This window comes from Aplidium turbinatum, chromosome 2, assembly GCF_918807975.1.
Source record: "Aplidium turbinatum chromosome 2, kaAplTurb1.1, whole genome shotgun sequence".
NCBI lineage: Eukaryota > Metazoa > Chordata > Ascidiacea > Aplousobranchia > Polyclinidae > Aplidium > Aplidium turbinatum.
Genome location: NC_137473.1, coordinates 28,171,103 through 28,196,510, shown reverse-complemented (window position 1 = coordinate 28,196,510; position 25,408 = coordinate 28,171,103). Strand labels below are relative to the sequence as shown.

At 39.2% G+C, this 25,408-nt stretch overlaps 2 protein-coding genes across 2 annotated transcripts in view; both read left to right on the top strand.

Annotated features, from left to right (window-relative positions):
• Positions 1–2,931: 2,931 nt before the first annotated feature.
• LOC145788474 (uncharacterized) lies at positions 2,932–19,857 on the top strand. The gene is made up of 6 exons (XM_082600238.1): positions 2,932–3,184; positions 16,944–17,729; positions 18,003–18,329; positions 18,459–18,628; positions 18,860–19,079; positions 19,154–19,857. The coding sequence occupies exons 1-6, from the start codon at positions 2,932–2,934 to the stop codon at positions 19,855–19,857; spliced, it is 2,460 nt and encodes an 819-aa protein (XP_082456364.1).
• Positions 19,858–22,133: 2,276 nt separating this feature from the next.
• Positions 22,134–25,408, top strand: part of LOC145788473 (uncharacterized) — a 41,670-nt gene continuing 38,395 nt past the window's right edge. Inside the window, exons 1-2 of the mRNA XM_082600237.1 lie at positions 22,134–22,243; positions 22,598–22,834. Of these exons, the coding sequence (XP_082456363.1) occupies positions 22,192–22,243; positions 22,598–22,834 (289 nt within the window). The 5' untranslated portion in view covers positions 22,134–22,191. The remainder of the gene's footprint in view (positions 22,244–22,597; positions 22,835–25,408) is intronic.

The window sequence follows — 25,408 nt, the reverse complement described above, 5'->3', positions numbered from 1 at the left end:
TACGTCTCGTCTACAAGTAGTTTTGCATACTTGTAGAGGCTTTTGATGCAATATCGCTTGATTTGCATTTTAACAAAGAAAAATGAATTCAATTAAAGGCATCTTTAACATTTAAAAGTCATCGCAAATACACAAACATGCTAGGCATGTCCAGTGGTGCATCTATAAAAACATTTGGGGGGGGCCAAAGTTTAAAACGAAAGAAAATTGGTAATACAAAATAGACAATGCAAAATTTGAAGTTAAGAAACAAACAAAGTGGTAGGGGGTCTGGGATGCTTGCCCCCCATAATAAAACTGGACTTCTGTAGAAGTTTGTGTCACAAATCTTGATTTCAAATTAAAGCTTTGTTTTAAACATTTTATTTTTATAATGGCTACAAAGAGATTTTATTGATTGATTTGTTGAAGGTTTGTATAGTGCTGTGTTGGCTTTCAATATAATTTTGAAAATTTGTTAATATGATTCAAATTTCCCTTATAGTGTAACATTTCACCTCATACAATGAAATAGGCCAAATTAATTGTCAACTAGTTGAGTGAGCAATGCGTTAGTAGATTTACTACTATACCATTCCTATTATACAACCTAGTTTAAATCAGTTTGTTTTAGGATGGACGCTCGGCTCCAGAACCTCATAACAGTGCGAACACTGTTTTGGCTTGTCCATTGTACTTTGTAGACAAAATAAAGTAATATTCCTTCTCAGAGGTTTATAGGCTATGTCTCTCAGTTACATTTTGCTTTGAACATAAAAACTGCATTTATATGTATCGTCGTTGATTGCAATTTGATTTGTTTTGCAGATATGTTTGTGGTCTTATCGGACTCGTGATGATTCTTCTGCTGTGGAAATTTGAAGTCTTGGACTTTTGTACTTCATCAATGTAAAGTCCATGATAAAGAATTTGAACTACATAATCATTGTACTGTCATGGGCATATACTAAATCAGAATTAATTACATTACACCTACCGTACTCTAGTATGATACAATATTTCAAAACTGTACATGTAGGCTTGAGGTGGACATTTGCAAAGCTTATTTCATTTGTACATTAAATGAAATTATACCCTTTAATTGTTTTGAAATGGATTTTTATGGTTACTTTGACTATGCGATTTATTATGTACAATCACTTTTAAAATGAATTATTCTGAATTCATAAGTTTTTATGATTACTTTGGCTGTGCATTTCATTACTATCACCCTTAAAAGTAATTTGGTGGTAAGAACACACACTTATATAACATATCATGTTGTTATATGTGTTCTTAGGCATTAAAATTGATTTGACAAAAGTATAATATTGACTGACATTATTCCATACATACATGTGTGACACAAACATGTTAATATAGAATATCGTAATTGCCATCATTAGGCAGATTAATACAAGAGAATTTGTTTACTGAAAATTATTTGAACAATTGTGGTGAATAATTGCCATTGCAGGCCTATTGCCAACATGCAAAAATACTATCTTTTTGATTCGCTGGTGACAAATAAAGTTGAATTGCATTCATTTTTTTTGTTTTAGCCTATTGATATTTCATGAAAGCAGAAAATAAACAGCTATTAAACTATAGCCTACCATAATATTATCAGAGAATTTAGTCCGTCACAAATGGTAGTGATCTGTGAGATCTCATACACCCTGTATAGTGTATATTACACAAATATGCAATTGCATTGCTCAGTGGTTTACAATGCCGGCATTTTTAGTGCTCTTTATGCTGATGTATTGTTTTTGATATGATGGTCAGAAATAAAAAGCAACTGAACCACTAAAAAGCGAACAAACATTTCAAAGCTATTCCTCAAAGGTTTTAAAACAAGGAAGGTTGTTGAACAAAGATACCAAGGTCAGGAACAAAATGGTTGGAATGCAAGGTCAAACTAATCAAAAAATATATAGCCCAGAAATAGGCTAGATAGTTTAGTTTTCGAAGTGTTTGCTAAACATGAGTTTAGAATCCAAGGTTATTCTAAAAACATAGACTGTCTAAAAATTCCAGTCGTACACTCTTGGTGTTGGTCCACATGCAACAAAGTTTATTTTAATACAAGAACCCACTCGGTGCAATTAAATATATCTGGCATTGCTTTAAAAGTCTGGATGCCACTTTGCACTCCATATTGATAAGTACGGTAATTTTTGTTTTTGCTTCTCCATTCGCAATATATGACCCTCAAAAGTGTTCTACTTTGATATCATTGTGTTCTGATAGCTAGTGTAGTCTAGAGTTATTACAGTACTTGTGGTATGAGCTTGTTTCTTTCTGTGAAAATCATTTGTGCAGAGGAAGTAAAACTCAACATGTATTGCAATGATCGCATTGACAGAGCTGAAGTGATGTCAAGTTTGTCAACTGGATCAGCTGATTAACATCAATGTAGGGGAATAACCTATATTTTCAAAATGACGTAACACTGTACTGTACGCATGAAAACCGCAAGTAGTGTAAACGCGAGCTGTTTGAGACAAGACGCACGTAAATCGCAACGCAACAAAAACGTGCGGAAAACGCACGTAGTCTAAACCCAGCTACCACACAACTGGCCGACAGAAACCATACTGAAAACTGACAAACTGACTGTGTTTCACGCTGAACGATTGATTTAAAAGAGGCTTATAGCTTCAAGCAATACAGCATGTGTCAAATGCGTAACGCTACAACAACGTAAAACTACGAGTGGTGCAAATTCCAAGGAAACGCCCTAATTTTCAGCCAGCGTTTCAAATTTCTACCAAGCACAAATTTCACAACGGCAATTAGACTAAAGCAAACACGAAAAAAGCCGTAGGCGCTACAAGACACCCCCGCAAGAAGGCAAACGGGGTAGCCATTTGGCTTCTGATGAAGCTGTCTGCAGCAAGGACATGAAGCAGGAGAGGCATGCAATGCGTAGTATAACATCACACAGAAATGACACACGGTGAACAACAAGACGGGGTCGGATCCCCTCCGCACGGCGCGAGAGCTAACAGTTCCTCTGTTCCCAAAGAGCGGCTGGTCGGCTCTCGATTGGTTGAAGCAGAGGTCTCGTGCGGCGGACATTCGGCCAGCGAGAAGTCTATTCTGTGCAACAACAAAAATGCGGTTAATGAGAGCGATAACAATCCTAAACAGTACGTCAGTGGTGAAAAACTGCGAAAGCAGTCTGTCGTCTACATACAATGTTTGAAATTTGATGTCTATAAAAAAGTGGCAAAGCATGTCAGGGGGCACAGATAGCACTCTCTCTACGAAACGGGGGGAAGTAAGCTGCATTACTTAAAGGGATAGTAAAGGAAAAACCTGACTTGGCGATTTTCCACGTTCTTTGTGTTTAACATGCTACCATAAAACGATTTTCAATAAAAAATTTTGCCCCATTGCGGTCTGATCAGCATTCCGCGCGTGCTTTTGTCAGAGCTTTCAGAACGACAATAAGCGTGAGCAGCGAAGCGTGCGACTGTACAGTCTACGTCACTATAGGCGAGCAATCAGTTGATCGCGCAATAGTTGTTACTGCGGGAGATTTAACTGTAGGCTATGTATGTATGTACATCAAAACAGCAGGTTTCAACATCAAAACAACAGACAGTTTTTGCTCAAAACATCAGATCTGATGTTAGTGTTAACGTGGCTTTTGTTATTGCTGTCTATAGTGACGTATTCTCGAGCAGCGTTTGCACTTTTTGGTCATTTTGAATAAAAATAAATGGAACGTTGAACTTTGGGTCTTGCCAGTGCTATTGAAAACAATTTTTTTTCGGAAATTCTTTTTGAAATGTATTCTTGAATGTTCAGTTTACGCATTTTAATGCTTAATTTCCGTTTGAAAAATTCATTTACATTTACTATGCCTTTAACACCAAGTCTACGTTCGGGCCAGGATGAACAAGGACCACGATCTAAGAATGCACTAAGTGTAATACTAAATCGGACACTATGATAATTGTAATTGAAAGATGTACAATCGACTAGAGCAGGGCTACTCAACTAATTTTAGCAAAGGTCCGTTTTGACAAGTTGAATATTTTTGCGTCCGGTGAATATTTCACATGCAACCACGAAAATTAAACAACCAGTACGAGCACCGAAACACTTTTCAGGTAGTATGTAACACGACTTGGATTTTTGTCAGACACAAACAAAGAAATAAAAAAGGAAAAAATGTATTGTGTTTCTTTGTTGTGTAGCTGTGTGGATGATCAGAGAAGACGGCAAAGAGTTTGAGGGGTCTGGGGGCGAAGCCCCCAGCTCCTTGGATAATCACAAAAAATTGCTTTTCCTTAATGGAAATCTGTTTTAAGAGGCCCTAAAATGTGGCAATGAAGTTATTCTTCCGGAAGCCCGAGGTCCACCTTCAACACCCAGAAGGTCCGGATTTGGATCGCGGTCCGCCAGTTGAGTAGCCCTGGACTAGAGTCTAAACTAAGTACAACAAAAATGAAGAGATGTAAGGCACATGTCAATTATTAAGGGAAACCAAATTAGCAGAGCAGGGGTGAACGGGCGATTACGCGACACGGCACCAATAGGGCAGAATGCATGTCAAATTACATCAGACCAACGTCGTTAAAGCCCAAAGTCAGTGAACGTCTATGGTAGATCAATATCTACAGTGACCACAATGGTCGGGCACAAATACCACAGGTAAGAGTGCAGTTAGACATGGCGACCTACAGATAACTATAACACTTAACTTAAGTCCAGTAGAAGCTATAGTTGAAATCCGATTAAGTCCGATTCAGCAAACTCACCAAAATTATGATGAATACGTTTAAAGGAAAAATGGTGAACTAACTAAAGATAGGTTGGTTGAATGGATGCAGTTTCACGTCTTGCCCAGGACGGTGACTAGCTAACTTAAGAAACCAGGGCGAAACACTAACTAAAGGATTGGTTGAATGGATGCCGTTTTACGTCTTGCCCAGGACGGAGAGGGAGATTGAGAGGCTTATGGCCGCTACGACAACGTAAAAATAATATTCAAACATCGTGAATTAATGTCACTTAACTTGAATCCAACGGCGTCGTCGTTGAAGGAGCGTCCGATAAAAGGCAGGCTGTGGTAATCCGTGATGTAATCCAGAGTAATTCAGTGCAACCAATGATCAGTTCACAGTTAGTCAATTCACAGTTAAGTCACGTCGTTAATTTACAGTTAGCAAATCACGTCGGAGTCACCAGAAATATGTAGCGGACGCTGCTAGTCAGCAATCGCGCTCATACGTAGCCATCAGTGGGATGGCGACATTCCTGGGCGAAGCCGGCAAGGAATGATAGGACACGAGGTCGACTTTGCTGCTGTATATCCACTGACTTAAATCCAAACGAGTAGTGCTTGTTCACAAGTATATTTGTTAAGATTTTAATCTTCGATCCAGTAACACAAAAGCGAAAAAAGAAAACACCGGAATGGTTAACGTTCCACCACCGAAAAACTGGATGTAAAGTACTGTCGCTTCTACATTATTAACGGTCTTGAGTCAGACATCATAGCTGCTGCACCAAAATCATAACATACAGACTCTGAACATGATGCAGTAGCGACAATAAAATTGATACATTGATATCTGACATTTAATATAGGCCTACTGACATACAGATATCCTGATTCTGATATCTTGATTTTTCATACTCAGTTTTTTTATACTGATTTAAAATCATGATTTAAGCTTTTTTAAGAAAGGTTCAAGTTTGGAATAGCGAGTTTTACATACGATCATACAACGCAACACGACTGCAAATCTACATAACGATGAACCATGGTTGGAATTTGGCATAGCGCCTTACAAAAGGCTGATAACTGAATTGAATTCTCGAGACGTGCAAGACAGTTCGCGGTATGTGCTCAAAGTCCAGAATCTTCTAGAACAATTCTAATGACGTGGAACGTGACGTCAGAGACATAGCTCTCTGGCGCTACAAGCCCAATATTTAATATGTCTACACTCGGTGGCGACAACCGTCTCGACCGCCGTCGAATCGATTGGGTTTAAACCTGATGATGTTCTTTGCGCACTTGCAGGCCATTCTGGGAAAGGACCCAGTAATTATGAGGCTAAGTTAGTCAGGGAGGCCCGGTATCTTAGAAGGGATATTTTGACTCAAATTGGGCAACTTTCTGTAGCCCTAGGTTCTTTGGGTGATAAGCGGGAATTTTTAGATCTAAGTTCTCCACTTTAGAAGAGAATTTATGGCATTTCTATGTACTTTTGGGTAAAATTTTTAACTCTGAAAACTTGGCAGAACTTCGTGATAGGGTTGATCCCGAATTTAACCCTTTGAAGGTTGGGGGGGGGGCTGTCAATTCAACTTTTTGTATCAACAGTTGTATCTCTAAAACCACTGAGGCTGCGACTACGAGATTTCTTGACTTTTCCTAACTTTTATTCACCTCTATTGAGTTGAAATTTTGAGCGAATACAGGTTATAAATTGAGAGATATAAGGCATTTCTCAGCACATCCTCTGAAATATTTGATATTCTATTGTTCAAAATTTTCCCTCCAGCTGGATGAAAGTAATTAATTTGGCCAATGTCTTTTTAATCCTAACTGTTTCACAGCGTGAAGGGAATTGGCTGTATGCGTGGACCTTTTGTTCTCACCATGGCTTATAAGGGACGTCGATACAAAAAAAGCTTCAACTATGATACGATGAGTTACCGTCGCTTGCAATTGAAATTCCGTAAAATTAAACATAAGACTTGGTGCCAATGCATCTAGCGCGACAATTGTTTTTCGTAGACAATGCTGCCCTTGCAATCAAACAAAGCATACAACGTTATTGCAATGACTCAGCGTCATTTGGAGTAGATTTGATATAAAATGTGAGATAAGTATTGAAAGTGATCGACTTGTTTCTTTTGATTGCATTTTCCTTTCTCGTGACATATTCAACGTTGTGGACTGTCTTTAGATTGCTCTGTTTGACCCACAACGCTTTTATAAATAATTTGAATTTTAGCTACTGTAGAAGCTGCGCTGTAACATATTATGACTTTGGTTTCAAATCTTTCCTTCCGTCCGACACACCATCAAAAGCAGAAAAGGCGTCGATGTTCCCAAAGCTTCTCAAATATACTTGTAAACATTTATTCTCAAGTCGACATGTAAAGATTTGAAATGCAATGCACTTCTCATTTGTGAAGGATAAACCAGAACATCAAGCTTAACATTGCCATGTGCTAAAACTCGTCATAAATTATGAAAACTGTGTATTTACTTGTCAAGTTGTCTCATGTGAAATATAAGTTTACATAGCAATGTCACAATGAAATCTTATCTCCGTTTACCAAACTAAAGATATGAACTTATGCGACGTCTTGCAACGTTGAATCCACGGAAAGGTGGGTAACTGCCAACCTGAACTTAGAATGCATGAAAGAAATCGTTTATTGTCGAATGGACCTGACGTCAAAGAACGGTGAATCGACGTAGCGGTGAGAGGTATTTTAGTTAGATAATGACACGCGGCAGCGCGTTTGCATTGAATAAAAATACCTTTATTTTATCCATTTCTATTTCCATTCTTCCTAGTTTCGTCTCACAATAACAAACAGATGAAGTTACCCATATTTACTAAATTATCCAATAAACAATCATGCATCATCCAGCATTATGCCAGGGCCGATTGATTAGACATTTTCACGATTTGGGCGAGTTGTGTGAGAATTGTATTCAATTAATCACATTATTTATTGTAGGTAACACCTGCAAAAATTCAAGTAATTGCAGACTCTGCCCTCATAAGTGTAGTTTAGAAGTAGCCATCTCATATTGAGCCAATCAAATCAATGTAAAATAGAACGCTTTTACTTGATAGCGCGTGTGATATTTAGGTTTTATCTAACAACCACTTTCAGTTACATTGAAAGTAAATGAGTAAGCATTATGCAGTCTGTGACAAGGACTGGAAATGTATAATCAGAAATTATACTGCCGTCCCAAGGTAAAGCGACGTAACTACAGATTTTTGATTTTCCCACTTTTTGTTGTTAAACGCTTCGCAAAGACTGTATTTTTCTTCCAGCAAAGACTCAACAGCGTAACTGCAGTAGTTTGCGAGATATTTGTTGGTCAAAACGACGTAACTACATATAAAGATCATCTATACAAAGCCAAAACGACGTAACTACCAGTTACGTCGTTTTACCATAGAATCCAGAGCAATTTTTTGTAACACCTGTGAACCATTGCATCATTCCTTTTTAACACCTGTGGAATTGCTTAACAATGCATATCGACTGTTACGTCACAGACGCAAGTTATGTGCCTTTGAAATATCCTTTCATCATTTTAGAATTGTCGCTAGAAAGGTTGGTCAAATATTAAAACTGTTTTGTTTCTGCTTACCAACTAGACAAAATTTCCGTCTTTTAACCAGAAATCTGTATTGTGGTGACAAGTTTTCTACTGCGTAGTGCATACGTGTTGCACTAATTTTTAGCAGCCCGTGTTGCTGTGTCATTCTTGAAATACAGTTATCGAAGAGGCTTTCAGAAGTGTGTTTCTTTAGTGTTATCGCATACAGACGAAGGATTTGGGAATTTTATGTTACAACTTTCCCACGGAGATATATAGTTTTCCACTGTGACCACACATAGGCGCCGACTTTTCAAAACCTTGGGAGCGAGAAAGGTGATGACGTTATAACCATAACGCTATTTTACTCAATTCAAACGAGCACCAACACTGACAATAATTTTATAAATATTGAATAATTCAGTACGGTATTTGTACAAAAATAGCGGATAACTTTTTTCCCCGAAAGATTTTTACGGGGAATTTTTGGGTCAATGTATGCAATGAACAGAACCAATGTGCAAAATTTCAGCTTCATTCCAATTAAGTCAAGGTAAAACCCTTCAACGACTGGACTAAAAGCTCAATGATTGAGTATAGGACCTTTACTTTTATATCTAAATACAGTACAACAAAACAGTTCAGTTCAGTTCAGTTGTTTTTTTATTTCTGACCATCATATCAAAAACAATACACGTCAACATAGCAAAGGTCGAGAAAAAGTTAGAAGCGAAAACAATGTAAAGTAACCACAAAAGTCAACAAAATCCAACCAGCTGCAATAACTTGTTCAATTTAGTGATAAGCTTTCGCCACCAAGAACTATTTTTTAGCATATTGAAATGCTGTAGGCTACATATTTTTTATTCAAATAAGATACTGAAAAAGTCACCGTCACGGTGGCAAAAGATTTATCTATACACTATATAAGTTAGGCAGCTGCAACAGAACGATTTTATTTACGTTCGTGTTTAATCGGTTGCATCCCACTTGCGTGATCCGCAAGCGCTGTGCCGTTTGCTTGAATATAGATATATGGCCTTTATAGTGCCAGATTAAGTTTGTGCATCCTATTAGACCGGTGGTAGCAAGAAAATCTACAAAATATAGCCTATATTAGCATTGCATCGATACTAAATGTTTGATTCTTTCAGTAGATTCCTGGTCAGTATTTGCTGACTTAGCTACGTGGAAACCAGCCCGGATGTAAATTACTGCAAACTTTGATCTACAAAGTAACAAAGACATCTTTCCTTCGAAAAAAAGCCAAGCTCATTAACAATCTGATATAAAGAACACAACAATGGGAAGTCGATGGGCAGTAGCGTTAACAAAGGGCCCAGGGTACCTTTGGACCCTGTGTGGGATGATTTTATGATCCTTAACTTTTACAGGAGCCCATCAGGAACTTGAAACTACTGCCTCTTCATTGAATATTGTGCTTTTTTCATAAAAAGTGTCTTGGTTTGAGGCCGAGGATCTCATTGGTACCGGGCTCAACAGTCTTGCTGATGGGTAATATCTAAACCATGTTATCCATGATCGCTGCAATGGTTATTTCCATACTAACACTTGATCCTTCCTGTTGGGAAGTTGTTTCATGTAAATAAGGCAAAAATATGATTTGCTTGAAACGATATATCATTACTTTCTATTATGACCACTGCTTATGTTTGGCGAAGATATATATTTTAAAACAATAATAAACAAATTATCAATACAAGATTTAGTTATTTGCTGGTATTGATTTGTCTTTTATTTTAAACTGGCAAAATCGAGCTTGGCGTTTCTGGCATTGGATTTGCTTCATAATTTATCGAAACCAAGAAAAGATGCAGCCGACCAAAATAACACGTTTATTGTCTGGGCCATGACTGACCTGTTATCAAAGAAAAAGATCTTATGCACTTGAATCAAATCGTCTAACCATGACTGCAACCAAATCTCACTGCTTAGGCCGATACACAAACACAAAGCAAAGTAACTCAAAAAAGGGTAAATTACTTGACAAAAATATCACCATGCAGTTAAATAAATATGAAAAGAAGAATTTTATACGCGAATCCAGTGATTGCTTCTTGTGTTTTACAAAATTTTCTAGAATAACCTTACATAATTTATTTTTCTGTGTTACTTAAAACAATAAATGGCTAAAACCAACTTTTACTCAGTTAATAAATCTACTTTTTGAAATGGTGAATTGACTTACAAAATGTGTTTTGTTAAGTTAGCGCAGTTTTTTCTACTTTAACTGGAGAGCACTTTTTTATAGTTTATGAACAATGCAGTCTTTACAACCTTAACTAGAAATGGAATTTTATGCGACTTCGACTTTGTATTTTAGTTGGTTGTTCAACAAAATTGTGTGTTAGCTGAAACAAAAAAAGAAAAAAAAAGAAGCCCAACACCGTTTTAGTAACTGTGACGTCATGAAAGAAATATAGAAGCAGAAATTTACTTTACAAATGGATCGCGCAAGACCTGGACGTAAAGCAGGAAGAAAATGGGATTCTTTGTTAATTCCATTCCCTCTTTTTGTTCAAACAGAGATGTTGGTTCGTTTTGTCAGATGTAGTACAGTAATAGTCTAGTTCAGTGTTATTCAACCTTTTTGCTTTTATCTTTACGTTTTTTTTTTTCTTAAGTTTGTATAAGCTTATTTCTCAAAACGCAATGTTCAATTGTACGTAGAAACAAAAAACAACAACTAAAAACCAAAAACTGGGGCTAGGTTGTCAGTCAACGTTTGTTGCTCTTCACTTCGCACAAGTAATTAATCAGGTAAAAGTGTAAAAAACAAAGTCGATCAGAATTTATTTGTTTTTAAATATTTTCCACAATTTGGATATAACGTTGCGTTAGTTCTTTTTTCATTATTTTTCCGTATTAAAATAATTTATTAATGTCAAGAGTAGGGTGGCCAGTTCCTTTCTCTCGTCAGCCTTCAGCAATTATGCCCATCCAATTTATTACATCTTGGTGGAGGTAAGCGGTGTTTATCAACAACCAGCTTAAGCCAGGTGTCGAACCAGGTTCGCGTTATTTGAAAGCCAACGCCTTATCCGGTGCACCATCCCAACGCATTACTGTAAGTAGGCTACCGTATGCGCCAGGGCCGGATTAAGGGTTTATGGGGCCCTGGGCTGAGCTGACAGTGAGGGCCCTTACCAAGTGACATTTTTCGCTAAAAATTAATGGTAAAGTGGGGCTACGCCACGGGCCCAGTTGCATGTAGGCTATCTGTGGCACCGAGCCCCAAACAGCGGACCAGTGGCGTAGCCAGAAAAAAATTTGGGGGGGGCCAATATTTGATGAATTGAAGAAAACAACAAAGTGTTTGATTTAAAGCCATCGCCACTTGATGTGCAGTGGCGTATCCTGGTGAGTTGAAGCAATAAAAGTGGTAGGGGGGTTAAAGCGTGCCGAAGGTTCAGTTCAGTTCAGTTGAGTTCAGTTGTTTTTTTATTTCTGACCATCATATCAAAACAATACACGTCAACATAGCAAAAGTCAAGAAAAAGGTAGAAGCGACAAAACGCGAACGTTAAAACGTGCTTGTGATCGAAGTAAGTTATTGAGTTGAAAAAAATATGGCACGGTCGCAACACGTATTGTAGGGGGTCCGGGGGCATGCTCCCCCGGAAAAATTTTGAAAAATTACACTCAAATAGTGGATTATAGCACTTTCTGAAAACACTTTTAGGGTAATATTTGTATGAAATTTACTAGCAGATAAACAGCTATTAACTTATTAAAGATAGCTCTTAGCCTACACACGAACGGGCAAAAACTGCGGCTAAAATTAAAGAACACTAAAAACCCAGCTACACAAAAACTCAATAGCTACACAAAAACCCAACAGAGTAAGCCATTTTGAAATTGCTTCCACAAATTAGTTTAAAGAAACGTAAATCGCGTAACTTTTGCGCGATTTACGATTTGCAAAATTTATTGGTGTCTTTCTGTGTGTTTAAAACAAGTCCTTAGCGGTGTTAATAGCCAGATGTCTTGGAAAACGATATAAATTTCTACAAACTTTATTATATTTTCAACAAAGGGCTCAACTTCGGAATCCAAACTTGGAAAATTTTGGAGGGGGGGCATGGCCCCTTTCGCCCCCCCTGCTGGCTACGCCTATGCAGCGGATCACCTTCTTGTTTGCCCTCGGCTTGCCACCCGGTGCAGTAGGTGGGACCTGTCAGTGTATAACTCCGTTGCGGAAGAATGTGTCAATCTGTGATGTATCAACGAACTTTAGAAGACTCGATAGAAGAAGACGAACTGCATCATATCTAACTGACCATCTTGTATCAGATAATGTCTTAAAAACAGGCAAACCATCTAGGAATTTTCGATGAACTTGCCAACGATGAGTAGACGAGACGAGACGAGCCATGAATAAAGGCTTTGCAACAATTCAAAAAGCTCAGCGGCAGAACGGCATGTTTCTACAGGACATTTAGGCTACCGATTAAATTAAGTGAATGTGCTGTGCAAGGGACATAATGAGCTACACTACATTTCTCGCGCAGAAGAGCTTGAAGACCGTTATACTTGCCACTCATATTGGCAGCATTATCATAACTTTGCCCCGTAATTCGTACCATTTTCGGATATGAAAGTATCAAATAAATATGTTCTTTGTTAAAAAAAACGAAGAAAAAAATTGAATAACTGGGGCTGGGCAGTGGGCAGGGGTGCTGCAGCACCGTAGTACACATGGGTGAGCCGCCCTTGCTTGTTTGAGATACGAATTAAAGCAGTAATCTCCAGCTGTGAAACTAAAAAAATTAGTAGATTTTTTTCTACGAGGTGGGGGCCCCCAAAAGTGGGGGCCCTGGGCTTCAGCCCAGTCCGCCCCCCCCCCCTTAATCCGGCACTGGTATGCGCATCACTATTTTGAGATGTGTGAACGAACTTTTGGTTGGTGGAACAATCCACTCTTTCCTTTCATTTCACTCTTGCCTCGAGAAATAATCGACCTTTAATAATTTCCAACCACCTTTCCACCCTCTTCCATTAATAGAGTGTGTATTTCTACTGCTTAAGATGGAGTTTTAAAAGGTGAAAGAATTCGTCATTCTTTTCGATTTCCACACTTGCCGAGAGAGATTTCCACCCACACAAATTCCACTTCAAGGGGTCCACTCTGTTGCTTAACAGTGTATGCATAGGTTAAAGAGCACTGACCTAATCTATATGAAAAATGCAAACGTTTTTGTTGCCCTTTTTGTTTTGTTGTGTCATGATTAGTAAAGCCCCAATAGCTCTGTAGAGCGTGACTTTGTGACTAAAAGAAGCTTCAAGATCAAGCGGCGCTGGTTCGACTCTCGGGGTGTGCGCTTGAGCAACGCATTCTAACGACTGTTCTCCATTCAGCGGCACCTAATAAATGGAATAATTCCCCGGCAACAAGACTTCAACAATCGGAAACTTCACTCTGTCTATCTCGGTAACCGGCCCTGCGTCAACAGCCTCTACAAGTATACGAAACTACCGGGAATACCCAATCAAGGCTTTGTCAGTCCGAGGATAAAAATTCAAAACGAACAAACGAAGCTTGAAATACTCAAATCTTTTTCATGTCGACCTTTTATATGTTAGTATTTCCAGTACGTGTTGTGCTGTATTTGTAAACAGTTTGACTTAAAGAGATAGAATAGCAACAACATTTTGATGGTCTAGCCGTTGCCTCGTTCTTAAATGCGAGGATAAGTCGTGCTCATTGCTCAACTCAATTCTGTGATGGGTAACATTCATTGCTGATCAACGAGAAATTATAATTTATCAGTTGGGTTGTTAAAAACGATAATATTTCAAACAGTTTTGTTTCGTTTCGAAGCAAATTTCTTTGTGTTGGTTTGATTTGTTTCAAAATTAATATTTTTTTTCTTTTAAAGTTTAACCAATTTCGTTTCGTTATGCTTTCAAAACGTACAATAATATTAGAAATTCTAAGCGCCAGAAATTCGCACTTTAAGCCGATCTTACACTACTTTTTCAAATAATCAATGCATACCTAGATACTGTATACCTACGCTTCTTTTCTCTCTTAATAGTCATGTGCTAAGTGGGATTACATTTCCATCGCGATCACGACAAATGGAAAACAACAAACTACGTCTGAATTCTGCAGCCTGTGCTGCTATGAAGTGTCTGTTCAAGCTTTTCAGGTTTGAGGATTCATGGCCGACAGACATGAGCAAGATCACTTTTATTTTGGTGATGTTGATCTAAGATCATTTTTTTATGTGTGATCTTGATTTTGAAGAACAATAAGATCAAGATCACTTTAAAATTGAAGTTAACTTACTAAATGGAGGCAGTTTTTTTAGAACTTGTAGCCAACTGGACAATAGCCTACTACTTGTAGTTAGCCGCCGATAGCTCAATTGGTTAGCGCGTCACTTCTGGAACGAAGAAACTTCAAGATCAACAGCGGCGCTGGTTCGACTCTCGGGGTGTGCGCTTGAGCAACGCACGTTAAGGACTGCTCTCCATTCAGCTGCATCTAATGGATGGAATAATTCCTCAGCAACAAGACTTCAACAATCGGAAACTTCACTCTGTCAATCTCGGTGACCTGGCCTGCGTCAGTGATTCAAAGCCTCTACAAGTATGCGAAACTGCCAGGATTAAGCTCTGCAAGAAGCTTTCCCAGTCCGAGGATAAAGATTTAATCAATCAATCAATCAAAGTAATCAGTGGCAATTACTAACATTAAGCCACTGTTAATATGATATGTATTTAAGAAAAGTCGATTTGAAGTTTCAATTTAATTTGGTCAGTGTTGTTCATTCCAAAATTTAAATAATTTCTTTGTTGGTCATAATAAATAAGTCAACTTCCGTATATACTTTATGTTGACAGATGTTAAAAAATAATTGAACTTTGTTGTGACTTGTAACTTGTTTGTTGTGTGGTTTATTGTTGTGGTTTATTGCAACAAATCAAACATACCAATATTTGTTTAGGGTCTGAGTACAAGCAAATATATTAAATGTGAAAACATATGTTGCCTCTTTTTGTACAGGTTTATCTGACCGCACACCTCTGAACGTTTTTGATAGCAGACATCAGTATCAAGGTTGCCAGATGGGTAAATGGTGCAATAAACGTTGATATAATCCAGTGAAAGTTGAAAATACTTAGAAACACGAATGAAAGCTTCCCATAACTGTAACATGTTAGTGCAAAATGATGCAATTCAAAAGCGTTCTTTTGAATAGAAAGCAAAAAACTAGTTGCAAATTTTGTAACTTTTTCAGTAGGCTACTATAATGACCCTCAGTCTTGATTGTGACGTTAAGATTGTATGCAAATTACGACAACGATTGACAAGCCTAATAGCAACAGTCACTAACTTATTAGCCCAGCGATCGAGTAGTTAAAAGCAACAGGTAGCAATAACAACTACTTTTAACTAGGTTGCTTGTAGTAGCCTAAAATATGTCTTTTATTTGTTGCAACATCTTTGATCAAAAACTTCATTTTTTCAAGCAGCCTGTACAAAAATAGTATCCTCTCCCGTACTTGTTACCTTGCCGTGGTGGGGAGGCTTGAGTACCTCAAGGATCCTGTGGGCTATACCGACGGGTGCTCGTAGCCCCTGGCAGGTCTAATCATGTCGGGCAGGTTACAGGTGAGAGGTCAGACAAAAGACAGTACAACAGCCGGGCAGACGGAGCCCGTCAGCCTTGGACGGCAGTTCGTCTAGGCAGTGGTTCTCAACGGGGGCGGTACCGCCCCCCAGGGGGCGTTTTGATTTTGCAGTGGGGCGTTATGATTACTTCGGATTAAAGGGGGCGTTTTGATTACTAGGAGGCATTCTGGTTTAACTCATCTACCGCCCAGCGTAACGATTTCGTCAAAGAGCTTGTATCTTCGTGGTAGCATTTCCTACCTCATTCCTGGTGGAAAAAGGATTCAGCTGTGTTGTTCTGCTACATACCAAACAGCGAAACCCACTTGACATATCCGTAAGAGGTGATCTTCGAATGTTTCTCACTGGCTTTACACCGGATGTGAAGAAACTGGCACTTTCTCACCAAGCCCGAGGTTCACACTGACTACCAGTAGGCCTATACTGTTTTCATGCTCGCAAATATATATTTGCTTTTCATCAAATATAGTTAGCCTACTAGTCTCTAAAACCGTTACGGCCTGTTTTACCCTAAAACGGGATCATCAAAAGGTCCTTATTCTAATAGAAATAGAATTCTACTGGCATAAGGACCTTCTGATAATCCCCCTTTTAGGGTAAAACAGGCTGTTGGGGTTTTAGAGACTGGTAACTAACTAGCCTATATTTGATGTAATTCGCTCTGCTTGGCTTTTTGCTTGGCATTGAGCACTTTTTGTAGTATTAATAATATTTCTTGTTTTATATTTGCTTTTCATAATTAATCGTTTTTGTTGGGGGGGCGGTAAAATTTTGCCAGTTCATAAAGGGGGCGTTGGGCCAAAAAAGGTTGAGAAACACTGCGGGGAAGACAAACCCTGATTCAAAAACCTCCGCTGTCTTGCGGCTACATCCAGTCCTGGAGAAGGCTACGGGAGTCAACCCAGACAGAAAATCCGGAGTGGAGTACGTGAGGCGGTCGACTGTCAAACTCTGACATCCTTCCGGCAACTCCTGCAGCCAAACCGTCGCCGAGCGTCACGCATTGCGTTCCCTCGGACCACGCCGGAGAGGCAGAGAGGGGTTCCTGTTGTGTTTTTGGGCAGCGCAAGACCATACAGACGCCCAGGCCAGCACTCTGGAGAGGCCACTCCAGTCGCCCCCATCCCTGGGTGCGAAAAACAAACCGGAGGACAGCAGTCTACGTACACCATACACCAGACAACAAAGTAAAAAATGACAGAAGTAAACAGAAAACTCCAGCCATTCGTATTGCAAGTGGGTCCCTAAAGGAGGACTCCTATACCTTCTTCTGGAAAGGGAAAGCAAGGGATGAAACCAGAGAACATGGGGTTGGATTTGCCGTTAGAAATACCATACTGCACATGATAGAACCCCCTACGGGAGGCACAGAAAGAATCCTTACACTGCGCCTTTCCACACATGAAGGTCCTACAAACCTCGTGTGTGTGTATGCGCCAACACTGCAGGCCACACCTGAATCCAAGGATCAGTTCTATGAGCAATTAGACAAGGCTGTTCAGGAAATCCCAGCATCAGAGCACATCTTCTTCTTGGGGGACTTCAACGCCAGGGTGGGCGCAGACAATGAGTCTCGGCAGACTGTGCTGGGTCACCATGAGATTGGCAAAATGAACGACAACGGGCAAAGGCTCCTCGAGCTTTGCTGCTACCACAACCTTTGTGTAACAAACACTTTCTTCCAAAACAAAGCTATCCATAAAGCATCCTGGCGACACCCCAGATCGCAACGATGGCACCAGTTGGATCTAGTCATCACACGACGTACCTCTTTAAACAATGTCTGTAACACAAGATCATACCACAGTGCAGACTGCGACCTGACCACTCTCTTGTTGCCTCGTGGATATCAATAAGGCCCAAGAGGCTGCATCACATCAAGAAAAAAGGCCAGCCAAAAATTGATGTCAGCAAAACCTCCCTTCCAAACAAAAACCAGAAGTCCTTTGAACGTCTTGAAGAAAGCCTAAACATTGTCCAGACTTAGGACGCAGAACACATGTTGGGAGTCACTGAGTAAGACCATCCACCGTGCAGCCGTCCAGACCTATGGAGAGAAGGAGCGGAAGAACACAGACTGGTTTGAAGCACACGTCTCTATGTTGGAACCTATTATCGACCTGAAACGTAAAGCACTGCTCAGCTACAAACAAAACCCGAGCAGTCAGAACCTACAAGCCCTAAACGCCGCCCAACACAAAGCTCAGCATACCTCACGCCGCTGTGCAAACAACCACCGGAATCTGCTGTCAGAACGTATTCAGTTTGCATCAGACGGTGGCAACATAAGGAAAATGTATGAGGGCATCAAACAAGCAACAGGAAAACCAATCAAAAAGTGTGCCCCCGTTAAAGCATCGACTGGCGAGATCCTTACAGACAAGAACCATCAGATGGCACGCTGGGTGTAACATTACCTGGGACTATATTCAACAGAAAACTCAGTCTCTCAAGACGTGCTAGACAACATTGAAGACCTACCTGTTATCGCAGAGCTTGATGCAGAACCTATTTTAGAAGAACTGAGTAAAGCCATTGACTCTATGCAAAGTGGGAAAGCACCGGGAGAGGATAACATTCCAGCTGAGGTCATAAAGTGTGGGAAACCTGTCCTGCTAAAACCACTGCACGAGTTACTGCGTCTTTGTTGGAAAGAGGGCCAAGTACCGCAGTCCATGCGCAACTCCAAGATCATTACTCTGTACAAGAACAAGGGGGGTCGCACTGATTGAAACAGCTACAAAGGCATCGCTCTGCTTAGCATCGTGGGAAAAGTCTTTGCCAAAGTGGTCCTTAGGTGCCTTCAGGTATTGGCCGACAGGGTCTACTCTGAATCTCAGTGCGGGTTCCGCAGCCATAGGTCCACAACAGACATGATTTTCTACGTACGACAGCTTCAAGAGAAGTGCAGTGAGCAGCAGAGGCCGTTATACATCGCCTTTATTGACCTGACGAAGGCTTTTGACCTTGTCAGCAGGAAAGGCATGTTTCAGCTACTGCAGAAGATTGGCTGTCCCCCACAGCTGCTTAGCATCATCATCTCCTTCCACAAGGACATGCAGGGTGTGGTCAGCTACGACGGAGAGACCTCTGAACCCTTCGCAATTCGATCTGGTGTGAAACAAGGATGTGTCCTTGCGCCGACTTTGTTTGGGATTTTCTTCTCTCTGTTGCTGAACTTTGACAAGGAGTCCACCTGCACACCCGCAGTGATGGGAAACTGTTCAACCTGGCCCGACTGAGAGCCAAGACAAAGGTTCGTACAGTGCTGATCAGACAACTGTTATTTGCCGACGACGCAGCACTGTCAGCATACGTCGAGCACGAGCTGCAGCAGTTGCTTAACCAGTTTGCACACGCCTGTAGGGAATTCGCACTGACCATCAGTATCAAGAAAACAGTAGTCATAGGCCAAGATGTCCCCAAGCCACCTGTCATCACCATAGGACCAGAAGTGCTCGAAGTGACAGACCACTTCACCTACCTTGGTTCAACGGCCACTAGCAACCTGTCCTTAGATAAGGAAATCGACAGACGGATAGCCAGGGCTGCAGGAGTGATGACTCAACTCAGGGCGAGAGTGTGGGACAATAATCTTTTGACACTTAACACAAAACTCAAAGTGTACCGTATATGTGTTCTTAGTACTCTGCTGTACGGTAGTGAGTCCTGGACCACTTATGCCAGACAAGAAAACCGCCTTGAAAGCTTTCACCTTCGTTGCTTGAGGCGCATTCTTGGTATTTCCTGGAAGGACAGAATACCCAACACCACTGTTCTGGAACGTTCTTGCTCCCTGAGCATGCACCTTCTCCTCTGCCAGCGACGTCTACGCTGGTTGGGGCATGTTTCCAGAATGAAGGATGGGCGCATTCCAAAGGACATTCTGTAGGCCTACAGTGAACTTGCCACAGGGAAACGCCCAGTAGGACGACCTGCATTGCGTGACAGAGACGTTTGCAAACGCGACCTGAAGCTAACTGACATAGACCCTGCCAGCTGGGAACTGATCGCAGCAAACCGCAACAGATGGCGCTACGAAGTCAGTGCGGGTCTAGCAAAGGGTCAGTCGAGGCGGAGGAAGCAACTAGAGCAAAGAAGACAAATAAGAAAAGAGAGACAGCAGCCTCAGAACTCCTCTGATTTCATATGTCCAAACTGTGGACGAGACTGCCACGCCAGGATTGGACTTCAGAGCCACACGAGAAGCTGCCGTACCCAGAGTGCTACCATCATCTGAAAAGATGGAAGGATGCCTACATACAAAAATGATCTTGATCTTCAAGATCACGTTGTTTTAGTGATCTTGATCTTCAAAATCATCAAAACTAGTGATCTTGCCCATCTCTGAAAGCAGAAGTGTACGGAGTTATGTTGTTTGGATTTCTGCTTCAATCTGACTCCAAAGTCTGCGACTCCAAATCCACTCCTGCTTCAAGTATTTTAGGAATAGTGACTCCACACTCCTCCAATCCGACTTCAACCGTAAAATCTAAACCACAATCCAGATTTTTAATGGCTTTCTACATATAGCACTTATACCTTCCTTGTTCCCTGTCATGAAGTAAAAAGCATAGGCCTATTTTTAAATAAAAAAAATACTGTTTGGAAAATAAAACTATGGAAGTGCACAAAAATAACAACTGCGCCAAGTACAGAGTAAATATTTGCATGTTAAAAATTTCAATTTGCAAAAAAAATTAGACTCCTGTTCCAATCCTACCTTTGTTCAAATCCTACTTCACTCCAGCTCCGGTCATAAGCCGAGACTCCGGCTCCTAAATATTCCAAGACTCGGGATCCTACACACATCTGCTGAAAATCAAAGTGATCGTTTTAGATTGGTCACAACAATGTCCAAATAAACCATACAACTTTTTACTGTTTGCAGATTTCTCACATGTTCTTTTATGGACTTGCCTTTACTTGTTTGAAAAAAATCGAAGCTTAAAATTCCACAATTGCTAAACTTATTTTAAATTGAAGTTGTTCAAAAACATATTTTAAAAGCTTGACATAATTGTATTTTGCTTCAACGCGGCATTTATTGTCTTGGCTTAGACTGAGTTCATCTTTTGCGTCGTTTTGTTGTAAAGCAAAATCAGCTTCCTTGTATCCTCACCACAACAAAATCGAACGGACGAGAATTAGCAGACTCAAAAAGCACCTTGGAATTGAAATAGCGTCACTCGTGAGGCACTCAAAGGAACAAGGTTTATTCTTCAACAATTTTCAATTATTCAGGCTTGGGAGTAGGTTATTCAAAACAACCACTTTTTGAATAGTTTTATGCAAAACGAAACTTAGGTTCGTTTTTGCATAACTTTTTTCGTCTTGGTTTTGTTTTATTTCAGCATCCACACACAGTAACACAAAGAGAAAAATATTGCGTTTGTTGTGTGTGCGCAGCACATCAACATTCTGCTTCAATGAACAAAAAAAATCTGCTTTCAAAATATATAAAAACGGAGAGATAAAAAAGGTTGTCTGTTAGCGTTTAAACCTAACATTTTACGCTCCGTTTGTTTCAAAAGACCGTGCAGACATTCTTCTTCAAGATCACCTTTTGTATTTGGTTCTTTCCTAACTCAGAGCTTTGTTCCCATGAGTTAGATTAAAGCTTCGCACGAATGAAAATATTTCGCAGTTCTACTCCAGTTGATGTTAAAAATACATGAGTATTTGCTCCATACGTAGTCGACAATGGCAATTAACTGACCAGCGGTTATCAAAGGTTGTTTAAAAGTTATAATGTCATAAAAGTCAGTTGGTTTAGTATTTACTTGATCGCAGGATAATGTTTTTTTTAATTAGCGCAAACTGGACATCCATACAAATCATCCAAAGTTAGAAAAAGTTACAATTAGGTCTCTTAAAGCTAAAAGTTATAGTTTTATCAGATTTAGTTTGCTAAAATAGTTTAGAATTATTAGGTTTATTTAGGTTATACCAGAATTCAAACTAAACATTGAATAAAACTGCAACTAACACTTGGAATTAAATGGACTTAAAAATAATGTCATTTGCAGTACTAATCAGTCAAGGTATGCCTGCAAGGAAGGACGTAACTTATATTAAGCTCAAGCATTAAAAAGGCAGCGTGGTTAGATAAGTAGTGCCATCAATATTAGTCTAACTATAAACTTATAAATTGTGAAAACAGAGTTAACTTGGTAAATATTGACACTGATAATGCAAAGAAGAGGTGAATAACAATACTAAGAAAATGAAAACAATCCATGTAATCATATATACTCTTTGCGTTTCTACAACTCTAGGTAAGAATCTACAATCTGGTAAATTTGTTTAACGTAATTTTGTTAAAGTTGTTGTTCCCCACATGATAAAAAATACACACACTTTCTGTTGTTAAAAGAGTTTAAGTACAAGGGTTCAATAAAAGAAAGTTTGTGCTTAACCAGCTGCAACAAAAGCCATAGACCCGTACCTAACTTTCACTGATGTACGGTACTAGAAACTACAAAGTACTTTTAGCCTATTGTATTAACTTAATTTATGGATAACATAGGACTACTTAAAAAAAGCTTTTTGTTGGATGAAATACAATGCATTGGTCAAGTTTTTTTTTTTTTTTTTTAAACAATCGTTTTAATCTTTGTATTCTACTACAGGGATACTTACACCAGACCACAATGAAGTCACCACGCTTCCAGGAATGGAGGGCTCTGGCTCTGGTATTGATCCAAATGACACAGGAAACGGGGGAGAAATCACTATGAAGATGACAACAGTCACAACAATAGAAAGTTCGACTACTTCGGTAAACCAAACAAAAGATCCTACAGAGGCTGAATCATCAGGTGATGACGAAACGACAATGGCTTCTACAACCCAAGAGACCACAACAGGTAAAACTATTGAAAGGTTGTCCTTTGATAAGTGAAGGAATAGCATCGATGTCGAATACTTTTCAAATCTCAGCTGTGGATACCTAATGTATCTCTTTGCTTGTTGATCACAGGAGGAAGAACGTTATAGCGACAGGCTTCATTTATCATTTTGAAGGTCTTTGTTCATTTCAAACATTGTTTTTATTATTTTTGTCTGTAGCCTATCAGTGGTAGGCCTACTGTAGCTATGACCTTATAAAACTATCGAATGTCTGTTAAAACTATTCCATGATGAAGACTTTAATCTGAATGAGTTTTGTGCAACTCCTTTAAGAATATAGTTGTCAAACCAGCCCAGAAACATAGAGCGCTGTGGAAGAAAAGTAGTCAAATTGAGATTGGACAAACGATATTTTGAAACATGCTTAGATTTAAAAATATGCCCAGAATTTTTGAAATTTAAACCGCCACGATTAAGTGTTTATAAAAAGCCAGATGAACTCTATCAAATCATTGTAACCAGACAGTTAAAAAAAATTAGCCGGGAATTGCGCATTGTGGAAAGCAAATATGTGGAAAACAAGAGACAGACGCTAGCAGCACTCAGTTTCTTTCAGAAAACATGTTTAATATCTTTGCTGTCAGAACAATTTAAAGTCTATGCAAAACAAACTCTTGATGTTCACCAAAAAAAGCTCACCAACCTCTGGCGACGACAGCGAAACAAATCTCCTAATTGTATTATAAATTTGAGTAGCAAGAAACTCAGTTTATTGGAAGAAGACGCTTTGCGGTTTGGATTAGACCATCACATTTTGCCGAAAAAAGTTCAAATTGACAGCATAAAAACGAATATGGAACAATTAATTTACTCGGCAAGGAAAGAAAAAGAAATCACGCTGGACGATGAATCTAAAGATGAAATCAAGTTTATGGTTAAACGATTCATGTCTGATGCAAAACGTGCTTGCTCGTCAAAACGAAATCAAATAATACACCGAACTCTGAACACTCTATCAAAAAACAAAGACATCAAGATCTGTAAATTTGATAAAGGAAAAGGGACAGCAATTTTAAACACCTCGGATTACTATCTGAAACTGGACTCTATAGTCAATGATAAATCGAAGTTTGAACGTATTTCAGACAGCGGCAAATTACATCCCATCATTTCAAAAGAAAAGTCAATTGCGTACTACATCCGTAAGTACTTTAAAGACTTCGACAAACAATTGATAACAAAACTGATTCCATCGGGCAGTAACCCCGGTAAATTATACGGCTTGGTAAAAGTGCACAAGGAAGGTAACCCTCTTCGGCCTGTTGTTTCTATGATAGGCCATGGCCATCTAAAGATACGGCCTGATTTGTCACATTTTGCAGAAATTTCTAAGTTTTTCTAACTTTGGGCCAACGTTTAAATAATTTTTTCTAAAAATTTGATTTTTACGCTTTCTTTATTCTTTTCCCCAGATGACACAATTGGTTTTAACATCCTCACATGTTGAAAAACAAAGAAAATTTGATTTTGAAGATTTTAATCAGACTGTTAATTTTCAATAACAGTCTGATTTTACGTTTTTCAATTTACTTTTTCTCATTTGCTACTGCTTCCCCAAGGCAAAAAAAAAGTTTTTTGTCATTAGGAAACCGCAAAAAGTAAAAACATCTCAAAAAATGTCAGTCAAGCACTAGCAGTAGCTGTAATCAAAATCTGCAAAATGTGACAAATCAGGCCGCATCTCCAGGTGGCCATGGATAGGCTCTCTGGAATATGAACTGGCAAAATTCTTAGATAGCATGATCAAACCGTACATTCCAAATTCGTACATGCTTAACTCCACAAATCATTTTTTAGAAAAACTAAAAGATTATTCTCCGTCTTCTGGACAGATGATGGTCAGTTTTGATGTTAAATCTCTGTTTACGAACGTACCTTTGAAAGAGACTGTTGACATCATTGCTGACTACATTTATTCGGAAACAAAACCAACTGAATTACCTTTCAAGCGTGACGTATTTGTCAAGTTAATGAATTTAGCTACCGAAGGCATTTTTATGTATAAAAACCAATTGTTTAAACAAATTGACGGTGTGGCCATGGGATCTCCATTGGGCCCTACTATTGCTAATTTTTTTCTGGCACATTTGGAAACAAAATTATTTGAAAAACATCTAGCATTTCACCCGAAGTTGTTCTTACGTTACATTGATGACATTTTTGCGGTATTTAATAAAGAGACCTCATGTGAAACCTTTTTAGATATGCTGAACTCTCAACATAAAAACATTAAATTTACAATCGAAAAAGCACGTGAAACCCTTCCTTTTTTGGACGTTGAAATTAAAATTAATGCCACTGGATTTGATACTTGGGTTTGGCGCAAACCAACTCATACTGGTTTGTTTTTGAATTTTGATGCATTATGCCCATTGAAATGGAAATCTGGTTTAATCTTGTGCCTATTAGCTCGGGCTAAAATGATTTGCTGCAATGATGTTCTTTTTAATATTGAAATAGAGAAATTGAAACAAATGTTCTATAATAATGGTTATCCAAAATTGTACTTTGAGAAAATATTGAATCGCTTT